This window comes from Clytia hemisphaerica, unplaced genomic scaffold (assembly GCF_902728285.1).
Source record: "Clytia hemisphaerica strain Z4C2 unplaced genomic scaffold, Clytia hemisphaerica genome assembly, whole genome shotgun sequence".
NCBI lineage: Eukaryota > Metazoa > Cnidaria > Hydrozoa > Leptothecata > Clytiidae > Clytia > Clytia hemisphaerica.
In genome coordinates, this window is record NW_027104364.1 from 425,202 (window position 1) to 444,419 (window position 19,218).

At 34.8% G+C, this 19,218-nt stretch overlaps 1 protein-coding gene across 1 annotated transcript; it reads left to right on the top strand.

Annotated features, from left to right (window-relative positions):
* Positions 1-435: 435 nt before the first annotated feature.
* Positions 436-17,696, top strand: LOC136818399 (trifunctional enzyme subunit alpha, mitochondrial-like). Its single transcript, XM_067074736.1, has 17 exons — positions 436-783; positions 10,291-10,353; positions 10,989-11,335; positions 11,493-11,612; positions 12,871-13,043; positions 13,351-13,409; positions 13,603-13,724; positions 13,940-14,155; positions 14,482-14,658; positions 14,884-15,142; positions 15,310-15,362; positions 15,584-15,733; positions 15,961-16,019; positions 16,208-16,366; positions 16,683-16,773; positions 16,917-16,971; positions 17,407-17,696. The coding sequence occupies exons 1-17, from the start codon at positions 726-728 to the stop codon at positions 17,556-17,558; spliced, it is 2,313 nt and encodes a 770-aa protein (XP_066930837.1). The 5' UTR covers positions 436-725; the 3' UTR covers positions 17,559-17,696.
* Positions 17,697-19,218: the final 1,522 nt, after the last annotated feature.

Sequence of the window (19,218 nt, forward strand, 5' to 3'; positions counted from 1 at the left end):
GAAAAGTGAAAAGTCAAAAAAGTGAGAACATTTTTAAAAAAAGTGAGAAAATTTTTCAAAAATTAGAGAAATTTTTCGAAAATTGGAGAAATTCTTTTAAAAATCGAATTTCTTTGGCCCATTAAAGAAATTTTTTGTGAAAAAGTCTCTCTAAGGGTTGGGTTTTTCTACACTGAGTCTCTCTAAGGGTCACCTTTTCACCAAAATTCAGTCTCTCTAAGGGTAAGGGTCCAGAGGTCTGGCACGCACATACCCGACACCCATCAATCCTAGTACCCCCCCCCCCCCCCGGGAAAATATGTTATAAGGATGCTATATAATGGTGTTTATACCCTTATATGCTACGATTAAACGCGACTGCTCTGCAAGCGAAGTTTATAAAATTATATGCTAACCTGTTTCGAATATTAATGCACTACTGAGATAAATCTTTTTAGAAAATTTGGCTTTTTTATCTCCCTAGTGCAAAGTTACTTACATTCGAAGAAGGCATGTTCTTGTTCGGCAAAGTACACAGAAATAGTTTTGAAACTGAAGGTGTAAAGAAGAAGAATCATTCGACAAAATACACAAACTTGAATCGTTAAGCCCGAAGTAGACTTTGGACTTCAGACTTTGGCTTACCTCACGAAACGGGAGTTGATCGGGAACAACAACCATCACTTGCCTCCAAAAGCCAAAAAAACACTTCAAGAAAGTCTTGACAAATGCTTTAATTCTTCACAATGTTTACCTCCAAAGCAAGAACAGCTATTCAAAGATTCGTGTTGCCCAAGAATAATGGTGAGTTATCGAACTAACGCAGAACTGTGTATATTTTTTTTACAATCGGGACAATCAATCTGCTTCAATCCAAGACAACTTGTCTTGTCTTGTCTTAGACAAGATTCTATATACCCACTATACCTGTAAGAGTCGAGGATTATGCCCTAAATAAGAGATATACTCTATTTAAGAGAAGGTCTCTTAAGTAGGAGACTTTTCTTTCTTCTTCGTTAATTTTTGGCCTTCTCATCATTTTGCGCAAGTTTTGAACTTCATAGATCGACTCAGCACGTTTTTTTCTCCCTTCGATCAAAATTTGGTTGAGTTCTGCTTTTGTTTCGTGGACCTAGGATGGTTAGGGTCTATCAATCTAAAGGCCGATCTAGATCATGAGAATTTAGTGAAAAGTAATAATATAGATCGGGCCATATTTAAGAAACGCGTTTAAGCGCGGTCAAAACGCAGGTCAAACCGAAAGTGAGTCGCTCTTGTCTTTCCTAAATAAGGGGGTTTGAGAAAAAACGCGTACAGAATTCTCCTAGTTTAGGTAACGTTCTCTTAAATAAGAGACTGAAAATCTCCTTAATCCTCTAACTTGGGTATTCTCTTATTTAGGGCATAATCCTCGACTGTCTTATCCCTCCAAATTATTCTCCATTAAATTCCCGATCTAATGAGGGGTCAACCATCTCCTAACTCCTTTCCAATCTCGAGATTTCCATTTTACCTGTTTTGATGACGTCATCAACCAGACGTCCGCGCTCGATAGAATCGATCATCGGAACGGCTCGATGACGGATCGATATGTGATTGATGGATTACTTAACGATCCGGATAGGAGATCGATGGAGGATTCAGCCTTTAAAAAGTCTTGAGTATCGATCCTTCGTTGATTCATTATCGAGCTAGTATTTCAATCGAGTATACCGATTTGTCATCGGTCGTTAATCGATTCGTCATCGATCGTTAATCGATTTGTTATCGATCGTAAATCGAGTATGAGTCGATAGGGTCGATAAGATTGATAAAAGATCAATGATAGATCGATAAATAATCGATAACTAATCATAAGCTTAAAAAAATCTTGAGTATCGATTCTCTATCGATCTCCTATCCGGATCTTTAGGTAATCCATCGATCACATATCGATCCGTCATCGATCACATATCGATCCGTCATCGATCCGTTCCGATGATCGATCCTATCGAGCGCGGACGTCTGGCATCAACTAAATAGGCCTGAAATTTCAGCCAAATTTTGAAGTCACTTTCAAGCCTCACAACCCCTTCCATCTTATTCTCCATAAAATTCTCGATCCAATGAGGGGTCACCGACCTCCCAGCTCCTTTTCAAACTCGAGATATCACATTTTGAAGTTTTTCCAAAATCTGTGACGTCATTGGGTCCCTTTATACCCCTAATGTTGTCAATGGTCAATTCACAAATTTTGACATTTTGCAGTCAACGGGTACCTTATGCCCCAAGGGTCCCAAAAAACCAAAAAACGTCAATTATTTCTAAGGGAAAGTGGGTTTTTAAATTTGCGAAAGATTTGCACTGCAACGACTTCTTTAAAAAAACACTAATTTTCACACTCTTCCCTTGACCATTTTTGCTTTCGTTTTCAACCACCCATCCATCCAACCAAAAAATCGGATCACGTAACTCTCAAACCCCAATCTCAAAAATCCATAATTGGCTCCCCCACTGCTCATAGAAAATTAGGCTTTTAGTATAGACTAGCCGTCCGTCGCACCCGCCGAGGAGAAGGTAAGCTGAACGCATCATAAGCCCTTTAGATTGTGGATGGAAAGGGTAAAAAGATCTGATTTGTAAGCTCAAAGAACGAAATATTACCACTTATAACTGATTAAAGCTTGAGAAATCGCATATTTAATGTTTTGTGACGTCATTTGGGCCCTAAATCGAGAAATGACGTCATCGAAAGGATAATAAACTTTTCAATTCGTTGAAAGTATTTTTTCATTGACTCAAAGATTTTCTCAATGATTTCCGATTCAATAAGGTGTTGATCATTGCTTAAATCCTTCTCAAACTCAAGATATTGTTTTTACAGGTTTTGATGAAGTCATCGGACTCAAAATACCTCAATTTGAATATATTTATTTTCGAAAGTTTCTATATACCCACTCTTATCCCTCCAACTTATTCTCCATTAAATTCCCGATCTAATGAGGGGTCAACCATCTCCTAACTCCTTTCCAATCTCGAGATATCTCATTTTACCTGTTTTGATGACGTCATCAACTAAAAACGCCTGAAATTTCAGCCAAATTTTAAAGTCACTTTCAAGCCTCACAACCCCTTCCATCTTATTCTCCATAAAATTCTCGATCCAATGAGGGGTCACCGACCTCCCAACTCCTTTTCAAACTCGAGATATCGCATTTTGAAGTTTTTCCAAAATCTGTGACGTCATTGGGTCCCTTTACCCCTAATGTTGTCAACCGTCAATTTATGCGGTCAACGGGTAGCTTATGCCCCAAGGGTCCAAAAAAAAACAAAAAACGTCAATTATTTCCAAGGGAAAGTGGGTTTTTAAATTTGCGAAAGATTTGCACTGCAACGACTTCTTCACAAAAACGCTAATTTAATTTCCACACTCTTTCCCTGACCACTTTCGCTTTCGTTTTCAACCACCCACCCAACCATCCAACCAAAAAATCAGTCGCGTAACTCTCGAACCCCCATCTCAAAAATCCATAATGGCTCCCCCACGGCTCATTCAGAATTCTACGTTTAGTAATATAGATTGTACTACTGTAGTAGACCTTTAATTGCCTTCAAGGGGGGTCAAGATCCAGATACCAAACCCAGGGCCGGGGGGTGGTATCAATTTTTTTTTCAAATTTCAAAAGTCAAGTTGGTATCGATGATAAAATGAGGGGGTGGGTACCCCTTTTTTTGAAAATTATGGAATTTTTAAGTTGGTATCGATACCAAAATAAGGGGTAGCCTAGAAATCTAAGCTAGTTTGATTCAGTCACCAGGATAAATCTGATGGTAAATTGTGACTGAATAACTAGCTTAGGGAAAGTAAACTAGGTAGCTTATCAACTGACAACAACGACAATTCAAATTTTGCGGCGAGGGATGACGTAAACTCACATAATTAGAATAATTATTCGTCAATGTCTTGATTCGTTTCATAACAAAACGGTAAAATCACACCACACAATCAAAACACTTTTTAGAATTTTTTTATTTGGTCTTATTTCTATCTTCTGATTGGCTCTTATTCTAAGAGAATATAAACAAACTCTCCGTCTTACAGCTAATGCGCTCCTTTTGTACTATAGAAATAGACATTTATTGTAGAGTGTAGCGACGGAGAGTGAAGAAAAAATGTGTCCATTTTCTTCAAAAAGTTATTTGTGTGTGTTTTATTAAAAATTCAACAAGAGAAAATAATTGTTTCTTTGAGTGAAAATTTTGTGATTTGACATGAAAGTATCATAATATTTTTACAGAGTTTTTCATAAAAATTAACCTTCCACCATATAAAGAAAATTACTTTGGAAGTAACTACACTAGATTAAAATACTGTATGTACAGTATAATAAAACAATTTTAATCCCAAAAAAGTCTTGGATTCCTTCGTTAAACTGTCACTCGCTCCAATTTATTGACGATGCAATATTTTAATGTTCAATCAAAAATCTTTCCTTTATTGAATTCAACTCTGGACAAGTGGTACAAAATAAACAACTTTCGATTTCATCTTTACAAATAGCATTCTTTTTCTTCAACAGTTCAGTTCATCCACGAAAACAAGTGAAGCTCTCAAGTCTTGAAAACTTTTTACTTTACTTCAATGTTGTCATCTCTCTTTGTAAAAGATTTTCAGAATATAACCGAGGGAAAATATTTCGATATTTTTCTTTCTAGGAGTTCCATCTTCTTCTAGCTGTTTTCTGATGAAATAATTACAGATATCCCTCGCTTACGAAAATTTTCGTTTTTTTACCATGTGACCCGTTCTGACCAATCAGAAGCCTACCGAAAGCTGCGTTCAGATTTTGAACGCGTGCTTTTCCTAAGCCAGTATTCCAAGGCAAACTTAAAATCCGTAAATATAAAAAATCTTTAAAGCGCCGAAAAACGCTATATTGCCATTAGCCGTGTGTCCTAGCCTCCTGAATACGGGCTTAGTTAACTAGGCTAAATGAGGGGGTGGGTTCCGCTTTTTTTAATTTTTGCTGAATTTGAAATTGGTCTGACTTAAGATGTTGTATAATAAAAGTATAAAAACTTATTTGAATCGTTTACACTATACCCTGATTCCATATAAAAGTATTCTTCATTCTACAATTGAAATTAAATTTTTATTTAACTTTTGCTGCTCTCAATCCTTTCAATCAACCAAAATTCATTCAAAACTAGAGTTGAACAAACTGAATCAAGTCTTAGCAGATCTTAGAACATTTTTAGTCGGGATAAAATTTTCTGTACATAATTTTCATCGTATAGGCTATGTTACAAAGACTCTAGGCGTGCCTAACCTAATCTAGTCTAGTTTATCAACTAATTTTATGAATTTGATACATTTTGCCAATTTAGTTCAAGAAACTTCATTTACTTTGTGTTAGAATGAGAAAGATTTGTTTTCATTTTCAGGAGTCCAAAGTGTGGTACATAATATATATAAGTGATTAATAAGAGGAATAGGATATAAAGTTCTTGCATTTTTACTGATTGCCAATTTAGGGGGGGCTGGGTCCCCCTTTTTCAGTAAAATCAGGATTTTCAAGTTCGTATCGATACCAATTTAGGGGGTGGGTCCCCCTTTTTCAGAAAATCAGGATTTTCATGTTGGTATCGATAACAATTTAGGGGGGTGGGTTTCCCCTTTTTTTAGAAAATTGGGGTTTTTGGAGCTACCCCGGTGGGTAGAGGTCCTATAAATTAACCTGTGTTCGTTCGTTCGTTCGTCGTTACCAACTTTTCTCAGGATTGAATCATAGGAATCCTTTGATTTTTGGTACAAAGGTGCAAAATGGTGGTGGGAAAAATGTGACGGAGCCAGATCTTCAAAAAAAAAATTTTTGTGGCCAATTTTGGCCGAAAAACGGCTAAAAAACGGGTTTTTTGAATCATTAATTTTTTCTCATTTTTTGTATGAAAGTAGGGTACCATCATAGGTAAAAGATGGCTCAAGCTGATTTTTGTAAAAAAAGAATTTTAAAGCTCAAAAAACGCATTTTTATCTATAAGAATCACTATCAATAAGCATACATCAATGCAGATCAATTCTTAGCCAAATTACTCAATATTTTGATGAGATAGATGTTTTTTTTGCTCACAAAGTCTTGAATATAAAAAAGGTTAAATTATTTGACGTCAAATAAAATCTGTGCGGTTGTGCTCTTGACAATGCAACAAAATGGCGAAAACTTCTGAAAATCTTAACACGGAAATTTCATCAAAATATGGATCCTGCACCCCAAATGAATGCTTTATAAATGAAATAATACGGGATAACGATGTCTTGCAGTGTAGGAAGTGTCAAAGATTTGTTCATTATGCCTGTTCGGAGCTTCCAGCCTACCAAGTACAGATTTGCCTTCAGTACAAAGCAAGGAGATTCGAATGTGCGAAATGCATCACAGTCACGCCAATATTATTAGAGAAGTTCAAAACAAGTAAACAAAGAACGACCAATAACAAGGCAACAAATACTGGAGGTAAAGAGAAAGATCAAGATGAGCAATGTGTTTTCGCTAGACTGGATAGACTGGAGAAGAAGATCGACGATCTTGTAAACAAAGATGATGTCGTTAAAGGATCCAAACAGCATCGCTAAAGATGAGCTAAAGAAAAAAGACCACGATATAGAATCAAAGCAACAACAAACATACGCTAGCATTACTAAAGATGAGCTAAAGAAACAAGAGGTAAAGATCAAGAATTTCATCAAAGAAGAGAAAGAAGAAGAACGATGGTTAAACTTAACAAAGTACAATANCAAAGAAGAAGAACGATGGTTAAACTTAACAAAGTACAATATCATTGTTCACAACCTCGGAGAGAACAAAGATGAAGACCTAGAAGAACAACGTGTAGGTGATAAGGATTATGTTGAAGAAGTTGTACAAAACCAAATGGGATTAAAGGTAAACATCGTCAGTGCAGAAAGAATAGGAGCTCGGAAGGACGAAATGTTCAAAACAAAAAGATGGCGACCCTTGAAAGTCGTGCTAAAGAACGAAGAAGAGAAACGTCATATTCTGGCATCAGTCCACAAATTAGAGAAAGACGAATTTAGAGTATCCGACGATTTTTCGAAGAAAGAACGCGAAACCATCAAAGAGTGGCATAGGAAGGCAAAGGAGAAAACAGAATTACAAAAGGATGGCAACTGGAAATATAAGGTTAGAGGAAGTCCTCGGACAAAACTCTACTTTAAGAAGATCTATAACAAACCTGTTACTGAAAATGAAATATTGTAAAGACGACTGGTTAAGGTGGTTAAGAGGCCCACTGTGCGCCTAAAATGTTAAGCATGATTATTTCATAGAGGTCGATAGACCTGAGAAATATATTACTGTAAATTAAAAATTAAAAAAATATTTCAGGAGCATGAAATTTTGTTTCTAAACGTTTTTTTAATTAGAAACAAACAACTAATTTTAATAGATCGTCACTATTTCTGTTTTGAATGATTTTTTAATGGTCACGCTCACGTAGATATCAATTATATGTGTTAAATGCATAACCAGGTAGGTCTATAAAAGTATCACTTGTTTTATATAAGAATATCTTCTATAAGAATACCAGGGGTGAAAATTGGCCAAATCGTAAGAATATCCTAAGAATACCCTCTAGGGTGATTTTCACAGAATTTGATAAGAATACAGTCACTTTGTATTTGGTTAACAGAAAAAACTGCTTCCTTTGTTAGAGATAAATTGAAGCTTTGAGGAAGAAATGTAATTTCAACCCAAATGTTCACTCAAAAGTCCAAAACTCTTAAATTAGTCATTTCTCATATTTGTAAAAAAAGTCAAGTCTAAAAAAGTAAGAATACGTTAAGAATATTTCACCTCAATTTTGGCACTTTCTTAAGAATACGACCCTCATCCATAGTACAATATTCTTATTAAAAAAAAGCGTTTATAATCTGACTTCTGGGATTAAATTTGTAGACAAGTGTGCGAAACTCAATCAATGAATTTTAGAACCTGGACCGTGTAGTTAAATTCCATCAACATTTTTGGACCTACCCTGGTGGAGGTCCTATAAATTAAACTCTGTCCGTCCGTCCGTCCGTTCGTCCGTTCGTTACCAACTTTTCTCGAGATTGGCTCATTAGTTTTTCCTGATTTTTTGCACAAAGATGTGTAACTATAAACCCTCGAATGTGACGGAGACGGATTTTTGAGAAGAAAAAAAACGACTAAAAAAAGGGTTTTTGGACTTTGTGAAAAATCCAATTATTAATTTTTTCTAATTTTTTGCATGAAAGTAGGGTGGCTCAAGTAGATTTTTGCAAAAAAATTTTGTTGGTACAAAAAACGCATGTTTATCTATAAAAATCACTTTCAATAAGCATACATCAATGTTCTTAGTCAAATTACTCTTTATGAGATAGATGTTTTTTTAGAAAAACTTTGCGTGTTTTTATAGAAAAACTGGCTAAATTCGATATTTTTGAAGCACATTATCAATTACTTAGGTATTAGCTTTTCTCGAGATTGGCTCTTACATTCTTTTATGCTTTTTTGCACAAAGATGCATAACTATAAACTCGATTTTTGGGGAAATTTCAGCTAAAAAAAGGGTTTTTCGGACTTGAAATATTGAATCATTGGATCATTGATTTTTTGCATGAAAGTAGGTAAAAGATGGCTCAAGCAGATTTTTGTTAAAAAAGAATCTTTCAGCTCAAAAAAACGCATCTTTATCTATAAGAATCACTATTAATAAGCATACATCAATGTTCTAAGCAAAATTACTCAATTCTTTTGATGAGATAGATGTTTTTTTTGCTCACAAAGTCTTGAATATGAAAGAATTTCAAGAGTATGAAATTTTGGTTTCTAAATGTTTTTTTATAAGAAACAAACGATTAATTTTAATAGATTTGTGTTCTGAAAGATTGTTTAATGGTCACGCTCACGTAGATATTGGAATGTTTACAAGACTGTTGACAGAAAATCCTTTGTTTTATTGTCAATGATGACAGTGCGGTTATTAATTTTTTTAGATCTGACAAATTGATGTTTGTAAGTGCACTTTATATTTTTGATTCCCATTGAAGAATCATATTCTGGTTTTCATGTTATTAGATGCTGTTTTAGAGCTTTAGAGCTAGCCTGACTGAAAGGGTTGAAATGAGCAAAGATGAGAGAAGATGCACTTTATGAGAAGTGTGTATATAGGAAAATCTGGCCATATTTTGCCTTAAAATGGTCAAAAAACTTCAAGAAAATTCACCATAAGGGTTGATTTTTAACCTAGATTTACTCAAATTTTGCTTAATTTTCTCTGTACTGTAAGGATCCGATCTCAAAGGCCTAAGATCTTGTGCCCCCCAGCAAAAGGTCTATTATGCAGTTAGTCACACTATAGTATCCCGCTAAAATGCATATCAAAGATTAATGCTACAAAATAAAGCGCTATATCATTTACTTGACTCGCAAGCAAAAAAAATGTGCTGCAAATCTTCTAAAGGGATTTATGAAAAATAAACTGGCACTTTTTAATTAAAAATTAACATTTTCACAAACATTTGGTGGCTGACATTTTCTAAACACAATATAATGTACAGAGTAAACAACATGCGCTATATTGTCGAGAAATATACGGATAATATATTGCTGAATGCTGGCAATATATTGAAAAGGTGTCTTATATATTGTCAGCTGGATTTGCAATATTTAATAATATAGGGGGATTGTTTGTAGAAAGAAAATTGCTTTTTATAATAGAGCGCATGTTGTTTACTCTTTACATTATGGTTCCTTAAACTATAATGATTGAATATTGCTTAAGAGGCAACAAAAAACCAATCTGAAGCTGTCAATTTTGCTCATTTTACAATTTCGATCATCCTTCAAAATTAAAAAAACACATTAATTTTGTATGAAATTATGGCCCAATAACTTTTTTCATTATTTCAAGCTTTTTAAAAGTTCACACTATTTTTGACTTGCATCAGCTCCTTCATGTAAATGCCAGTCTTTTGGCGCATAGCCTACGGACATGCCATAAGCTACACAAGTGGCAGATTTATACTTCCCAAACAGGATAAAAGTATTCTGACTAATATTTTCCAAATGAACATCTCATATTTAGGGCCAGTGTACCACTACCCTGGACAAAAAAGAATCTTCTGAATTGTGATGACTTATCATTACATGACGCTGCTTCAGGAATCAGGGATTCAATTCTGTTCCAACTCTACCTCTACTCTACTCTCGAAATCGAAAAATTACACACAAATAGAAAGTCAAATTTTTAAAATCATAAAGTTTTAATTGAACATTTTCATTTTTCTTTCAGTTGGATTTTCTTTAACCAGTTTACACAGAGGGTATGCACAAGTTGCTGCTGCAACCGCACCAGGTACAGAAAATGTTTATTTCATCTTATACTGGGTGACTCAAAATAATAAACTTTGGGTGGTTGATAACTTCCTTCCTTGGACACCAAAATTTATCTGAGAGATGAGTTATCTTGAAAGATAATAGGATAAAGTTAAAACTTAGGTAATAGCTTTTAAGTTTGTTTGGTCCCAGTTCTTTCAGGTCAAGTTTTTAAAGTTAAAAGAAAAAGTATAAAAGCACATATTTTAAAATAGCTGATTGTGGTTTTGATTATGTCATAAAAATTGTTAAATAAGTCAATAAGACTTTCATTGAAAAATGTCTCCTTTTCATATATTTTTTTTTTTTTCGCACTGTTTGAAAAAGTGAATTTTGATTTCAAAAGACTATATCTTGACAGCTATTTGACCTGATTCAAAAAGTAGTGTCTCTAAATGTAGTTTAGACCATTTATATTCTTTTGATAAAATTTTGAGGAAAGCGCTTACTCAAAGGCGTCAACTCATTTAAAGAATGAATAAACTTTTCTTCAGAAAGGGCAAAAGTAATTAATGTACACTCTCAAATGACTTTTTTCTTAAGCTCCTACCTACAAAGTAACTTTTTACAGAGCTTTCTTCCTTTGCAATCACATTCTTTCACTTTATTTTCCAGGTGGCAGGGATATTGTCAATTATACAGTCGAAAACAATGTTGCTGTGGTCACTATTGATGATCCATCAGCTAAAGTCAACACTTTATCCGATAAAGTAATGAATGAAACTGTTGATGTTCTAACAGAAGTCACACACAACCCAAATGTCAAAAGTGTAGTTCTCATGTCAGGCAAACCTGACTGCTTTATTGCCGGAGCTGACATCAAAATGCTTGGTAAAGCAGAAAGTGTTGCTGATGGAACTGAAATTTCTCGCAGCGGACAAAAGATTTTGGGCATGCTTGCAGATAGTAAGAAACCAATTGTTGCTGCTATCAGTGGGTCATGCCTTGGTGGCGGACTTGAGGTAAATTCAATCTGATATTGCTAGAATTAAATTTAGCAATTTAAGGGGGGCTTTCAAGCTTGCAGTATTTTTGGCTCAGACGCTTTCAGCTTTTGAAATTGTGAACACAACCATAATGTCACTTTTTTAACAATAAATAATTCACGATGACTTTTAGGTTGCGTTAGCCTGTCAATACAGAGTTGCATTAGACAACCCAAAAACTGGTCTTGGAGTACCTGAAGTTATGTTAGGTCTTTTACCTGGTGCTGGTGGAACCCAAAGATTGCCGCAATTGGTAGGTTACTTTGCACTCCTGTTTCTAAGAAACATATTATATGATGCATAATGTAGAACAGAATTTGAAACATCTTTTAGACACTACTTACATTTAAAATGGAACGATCAGGGGGGGGTCAACATCCAGATACCAGACCCATAGCCGGGTGGTGGTGTCTTTTTTTCCTTTAAAAGTCTGAAAAGTCAAGTTGGTATTGATGGGGGTGGGTCCCCCTTTTTTTAGAAAAAAAGAGTTATCCTCAGTTGGTATTGATACCAAAATACCCCTTTTTTTAAACAATATGATTCAGAAAGTTGGTATCCATATCAAAATGACAGCAAAACTTTCCTAATTTTTGCTCTTATAGCTAGAAAATACCCCGGGTACATATCAGTCTAAACAGGTTTCAATTGGATTTGTTTTAGCTTTTGAGTAATAATGACTGTAAATGAGTAATAAGTATAAATGACTTTGAAGTTTGTTTATTTTGGACTTTTTCGATAAGTTTTATTTTTGATCAAGCCTGAAGCAAAAACATTTTTTCTGTGATAGCATTTGGTAATGAGTGAATCTATTCTGTTCTAAAATTATGTACTAATAATACATAGTTTTTGCACATCAATTATATTTGATTTTGCTAGCTTCATTGGGTTTGTTTTTATTATATTGTCAGTTTTCAGTCATTTTCTATTTTAGAAACATTTTTTGTGTTGTGTTGAAGAAAGAGTACCCTATTTGTGTGGGAGGGGGTGGGTTCCCTTTAAACAGCTTAAATTTGTAAGATTGGTATTGGTATTAAATTAGGGGGTTGGTCCCATGATATTTTGTCAAATTCAAAAAGTCATGTTGGTATCGATACCAAATTAAGGGGGTGGGTCCCCCTTTTTTCTGAAAATTATGATTTTCAAGTTGGTATTGATACCAAATTAAGGGGATGGGTCCCCCTTTTTTCTGAAAATTATGATTTTCAAGTTGGTATCGCTACCAAAATAAGGGGGTGGGTCCCCCCTTTTTCTGAAAATTATGATTTTCAAGTTGGTATCGATACCAATTTTGGGGTGGTGGTGTTAACTTAGCTCAAAAGGTCAAAAGTCAGGTTTTTGGGCTATGGGTTGGTATTATAAATGTTGACCCCCCCCCTGGAACGATTGGAAATTTGCTCATCCATGAACCAAGGGCCATTACTTATTTCTTTCGTTTTGTTTTAGGCCATTCCAGCCTGTTCCAGCAAAGATTGATTTTCTTTTTGCTTAATTTATTTCTGAAACGGTTTTAGGTTGGTTTGCCGACCTCCTTAGACATGATGTTGACTGGAAAAACTATCAAAGCTGCAAAAGCAAAGAAATTAGGATTAGTTGATAAAGTTGTTGAAGAATTAGGTGTTGGTGTTCGCACTCAAAAAGATAACTCATTGAATCATTTACGAAAAGTTGCCATTCAAACTGCACAGTAAGTTTTAATTTTCGATTTTTGAGATGTTTCACAAAAAGACCTTTTCATAAATTATGTCACGAACATCACTTGCCTCGTATTCAAACAATTTCCATGATTCCTTGAGACATTGTATGATTTTTTTATGAATAGAAAGTAGTTGTAATAAAATCCGCTGGGAGTTAGTCATCATGGCAATAATTTCAAAACCAGGCAAGTGATGTCCGTGACGTAATTTACGAAAAGGTCTATTGATTATGTAAAACAGAGACTATCGGTAAAAAAAAAGGTAAATTTTATTTTATAATTTTGTTGTTAATTACAGACAATTAGGTGATGGAAAATTGAGAGTCAACCGAGATAAGTCATGGGCAAGCATGAAAGGTGAGTTAGAGTTTACTTAACGATTACGCTATATGGTTATTTCAAATTCCACCTGTTCTAACTCATATTTTGGTATTTAACCCATTTAAATACCAAAATATGAGTTAGAACAGGTGGAATTTGCTGCATTCTAGCATTTCTTTGTCATTGAAAATTGTTTTCAGGTGATTCATCTTTTGCATTTTATTCTTAGGACTTCAACACAATGCACCAATGAAGATTGGACCATTGAGAGATTTTGTTTTCAAGAAAGCAGAAGAAACTGTCATGAAGAAAACACTTGGATTATATCCTGCACCATTGAAGATTTTAGAAGTATGAATTAGAATCCCATGCACAATCTTTGAATTATGTTTCCAGGAGTCCTTTGATATTGCCAACGCTTGTGCATTGCTAAATACCAGTATTTTGATTGATTGCTAATCTGATTGCGAGATTGATGAAAACTGTATTCCAAAAAGAGATTTAAGTAAGTAGCTAGTAGTTCATTTAATAGGAATCATTAATAATAAATTTAATTTTACTTTTAGGCAGCCAAAGTTGGACTTGAAAAGGGACCAGAAGCTGGTTATGAGCAAGAAGCTAAAGGCTTTGGTGAATTGACACAATCCAACGAAGCCAATTCTTTGATGGGACTTTTCCATGGACAAGTTGAATGCAAGAAAAACCCTTTCGGTGTTCCATCTAAACGATCACAAAACATTGCTGTCCTTGGTGCTGGCCTCATGGGAGCTGGTATTGCCGAGGTAAGCTATTCTTGATTTTTGTGTTTTTAGATGACTACTGGTTGAAAGTGTGAAAATCTCCTCCCTTTGTGCGTGTTTTTAAAGCTAGACTCATAATTGTGTACCTTATCGGGGAGAAAAATGTCGGGGAAAAGTGACGAATTTGGAATTTTGGTCGGGGAAAAGTGACGAAAATGCCTCTAGGTGACGAAATTTTTCCCCGACTAAATAAAACTCCGACATTTTTTTCCCCGATAAGGTAATATATACTCCGTATCTCCTGAACACCTCTTTAATAATGAAAACAGATGAAAACATGAAACATTTCCACTTTGTATTGTTTTTAGGTAAGTATCCAAAAAGCCAAACATGACGTTATTTTGAAAGACACGACAGTTGAAGGTCTATCACGTGGTATCAACCAAGTTTACGGTAACATGAACAAACGAACAAAGAAAAGACAAATGACCACTTTCGAACGAGATAATATCATGGCTAGAATGGACTCTCAGTTAGATTACTCTGTAAGTTATCTTGTTTACTGTTCATGCTTCTCTCGCTTTCAAAATAATGCTTTAAAATTCATACACAAAAGTTATAATATTGATATAATTGTTATATACTGAGAACTTTTCTGATTTCTTTTCTACCTAAAATGCGTCACTTGCAAACAATCAGCTGTTGTAAAAGTGGCGTAATGTTATTTATAGAAATGTGTACCCTAAATTAAATTATATTTTATTTATTAGGGTTTTGAAAACGCTGACATGGTTATCGAAGCAGTTTTTGAAGACATCAACATCAAACACAAAGTTGTGAAGGAGGTTGAAGCCGTCACTCCTGACCATTGTATCTTTGCCTCCAACACCTCTGCTCTTCCTATCTCAGAGATCGCCGCTGCCAGTTCACGTCCAGAAAATGTCATCGGAATGCATTACTTCTCACCTGTCGACAAAATGCCCTTGTTGGAAATCATCGTCACTGATAAAACAACTAAAGACGTCACTGGTAACGAAAGACATTGAATTTTCAGTGTCTATGAAATATTACATTTACATCAAGTGTCTACTTTCACTGAGATAAAAATGTATTCCCATTAGACTGATTCTTTATTGAAACATATATAGCTAAAATGTCATTCGTAAAATGTTTTCATTGAATTCTGTTCATTTCAGCCAATGCAGTCGATGTTGGTTTGAAGCAAGGAAAAACTGTTATCGTTGTAAAGGTACCATATAATATTTCAAGTTTTCTGAGAAAACACTTGATACGATACTCTTCAGGACCATTTTAAAAACAAAAATTCTTAATCAAAAGTTAAATTACCGAAAATTTCATTTCATTTTATGATAGAATAGATCATAATTGAATCAGGATTTCACAGCGCTGTCCCAGGCTGCACTTGTTTAAAATAATACAATGGTTTCAATTGTTTGTTCTCCATTGCAGGATGGACCAGGATTCTACACCACACGTATTTTGATGCCAACATTACAAGAAGCTCTCTGTTTATTGCAAGAAGGTTACGATCCCAAAGATTTGGACAAACGTTCCAAAGGATTTGGTTTCCCCGTTGGTTGTATCACTCTCGTTGATGAGGTTTGTTTGATATCCGACCACCCTCCTTGATTTTTTTTCTCAATTTACCGAAAGAAGGTTATTTTTTGCTCGGATTCAGAAGACCAAATTTTATGAATCAGCCTATTAATGACTTCAATTTTTTGACGTTATAGAATTTTAGATAAAAATATATATACTTTGATTCCTTTGTTACAAGGTAATTTAGGTGTTGTTCGACTAGTAATGTAACTAACTTTGATGTTTAGGTTGGAATAGATGTCGCTGCACATATTGGCGCTCATCTTGGACAAGTTTTCGAAAAAAGGTACCTCGATTTCCTTGACCTTCCGGGAAAAATTTATTTGAAAAAACATTATTAGACTTGATTTTCTAGAGAACCTATTTTGGCAAGAACTGAATGATACCAGTTGTACTACGTTGAAATCAATCATACTACTGCGTTTGTGACAGCAATGTCTTATCTTACAACTTTACATTTTTTTCATCATATAGAATGGTAGGAGCTGACTTCCACTTGTTACAAGACATGGTTGACCGTGGTTACTGTGGACGGAAGACAAAGAAAGGATTCTTCAAATATTCCGGCAAACGTGAAGTCAATGAAGGTGCATTAGAAGTCATCAAGAAATACCAAACTGCCAAAGTAGAGGGGTAAATATCCATTTTGATCGCTTTCCAAGTAAACTATAATCATGCCTCTTTAACTCGAATGTCTCCTTAACTCGAACAAGTTTTCTCGTCCCTTTAATTAACAGAGCCTTCTTATTCATACTCCATAACTCTAACACGTTTGTTTTCCCCGTGCGGGTTCGAGTTATCTCGATAGTACTCTTCTACTCCACTGTAGAAGCTTCTTGAATCTACACACACAGTTCAATTTTCGTCATGTAGTCCACGTAGTAAGGCACATGACATACATTTAAATCTTCGCGATTTAACGATTTATTCATATTTCTCTTACTTGCAGATTAACAGACGAAGAGACTGCATTGCGATTAATTTCTCGCATGGTCAATGAATCAGTGTTATGTTTAGAAGAAGACATCTTGAGAAACCCTGTAAGTCTACAATTACCATCACATAACAAATAGTATTTTCCTCCCATATCCCTTGTCCTTCTTATAATTGTGAGCTTCAACACAATATTCCATTTTTCTAGACAATGAGTTATACTGAATGTCTTGAATTGGTTGTTGTTTAGGTTGACGGTGATATTGGAGCAGTTTTCGGTCTCGGATTCCCACCACCACACGGAGGTAAACAAACATCTTGATTTTGATTTCTAAATAAATTTAGAATCATATCGTTGAATTCGATATATGCTACTCTTGGTCATGACCTTTAAGAGTAATCAACCTAACACTAATCTATGACAGTCACTGACCTTTATATACCCTGGACCAAGCTTCTCAATCCCAGCCAAGCAAAATCTTTGATCGGAGTTTTTTGATGGCAGATATTGCTTGGTCCAGGGTTATATAAAGGTCAGTGATGACAGTAGAGTCTCGAACCTCTATAATTCGTCCTTTCAGTTAACAATGCCTTATATACCTTACTCGAAAACATAACTCGAAATCTTATTAGCTCGAACAAATTTGTGTTCCCCGTGGGTGTTCGAGGTACGGAAACTCCACTGTAAAGACAAGCTAACACCTAATCATCAATACAATACTGCTTTTGATTGTTTACAGGACCATTCCGTTTCGTTGACGCATACGGTGCTGGTAACCTTGTCAAATTGATGGAGAAATACCAACAGAAAATCGGGGAAGCTCAATTTACACCATGTCAATTACTCTTAGACCATGCCAAGGATTCATCCAAGCGCTTCCACAAAAAATAATTTATTTCACTATTATTATTATTTCCATTTACTATTTTTCACCCAAGCATTTTTTATTTTTTTCGTAAATATTTCTTGTATAGAACCTTACATAAATTGGATAACACGCGGAAACGATGGATTTTATTAACTTAAAAATGATGTCTACTTTTTGATTTGAAACTCATTGCTAATCCCCATAATCGCACGGTGGGTTATTTTTTCTTATTTGGCACGCCCTCAAAGAGAGCAATTAATCGTTAATTGCATCCTGTAGAGAGCAATTAATCGTTAATCACACTCTTCAATGCTGCGCCAATGTTTACAAAAGTGATTTTAATGTTTTTTCTTACATTTTTTTTGCATCGAACGTTTTAATTGCATTCGAAATTCATTTTGTGAGAAAGAAAATCAATAAACAACAATAAAAGAAAGACACAGAGAGAAGAGAAAAATATAAAACTCTCAGTGTAATTTCTGTAATTTACTTTCCTAACTGGGGAAAAGTAGTGGAAGCCATTGTGCGATTTGAAGCCGGAGCTATTTAAAAATCGCCGGAACAACCTATTTTTGCCGGAAAGACAGTATTTCTTGAATTTCTCGAGCTGTACTTTATATTTTTTTATGAAATTTTGCACACTGATGCAATATGACAATACCTAAAATGTAACGGAGCCCGATTTTAGAAAAACATTTTTTTCCGGCCGAAAATGCCGGAAATATGCCGGAAAAACCGGCTTTTTTACATTTTCTCGAATTTTCATCTAAAGTTTTTCTGATTTTTTGCAGAAAGATGCGTATTCGCAATGCTCAAAACATGGCTGAGTTCGATTTTTGAGAAATTTTTTTTTTCGGTTGAAAATGCCGGAAATCGCCGTTTTTGAAGATTTTCATTAGATTTTTTCCTTGTATTTCTATGTTTTTGACACAAAAACATTATTGATAACAATGCTCACCATCAAGCATTATTCAATTGTCAATAAAACTGATTTTTGCGACCAGAACTTTCTATTTATTTTTCCACTACAACCCTTCCCTCTCCCCCCATCAACAATCAATGATGAATTTATTGCGTTATGCATTTTCGCTAAACGCTATATTTTTTGACTGATTTTTTTCTCCTCGCATTGCTATCCAACTTTCATCATCAGGTAGGTCCATTTAGCATCTAGCTTGTTTTGTTTCGAATTTTCCTCGTCCTTTCGGACTCGGAAAATTAATAACAAAAAAATCACTCGTGCAATTATATTCGAATTGCACTCGTTATCGTGTGATTACATATACTAATCGATTTCAAGAGCTAGAGGGCTACATCGTTCGTAGTTATTGAACTCTGTGAAACTTAACTCTGTGATTTGTGGATTTAAGGGCTCTGACCATAGTGAATTTTTCATAATTGCCGTGTTTAAGATGTGTTTTCTGACTGATGTAACTAACAAAACTATGGCATGTTATACATTTTCTGTTAGACAATCTATTCCTGAATCTGAAAATTCAAAAATTGCATTGAAAAATTTGATGAAGAAGAAAATGAATACTTTTGCGAGGAAGAGTATTTCAACTTTGAAGAGCTTAGTTTCGGCGAAGAAAAAACATTTTGAAAAAGTTTTCGCAGTAAATGGTGTATCTTTTACCGAACAATAAAAACTTTATGCGGAAAATTTTTTAATGCTTCTATGTC

Bases quoted from the DNA above. Each gene is read 5' to 3' on its own strand.
- LOC136818399 (XM_067074736.1), top strand. From the start codon at position 726: ATGTTTACCTCCAAAGCAAGAACAGCTATTCAAAGATTCGTGTTGCCC. The intron at 13,410-13,602 runs GTGAGTTAGAGT...TTTTATTCTTAG, and splicing joins GTCATGGGCAAGCATGAAAG to GACTTCAACACAATGCACCA. The intron at 14,156-14,481 runs GTAAGCTATTCT...TATTGTTTTTAG, and splicing joins TGGGAGCTGGTATTGCCGAG to GTAAGTATCCAAAAAGCCAA.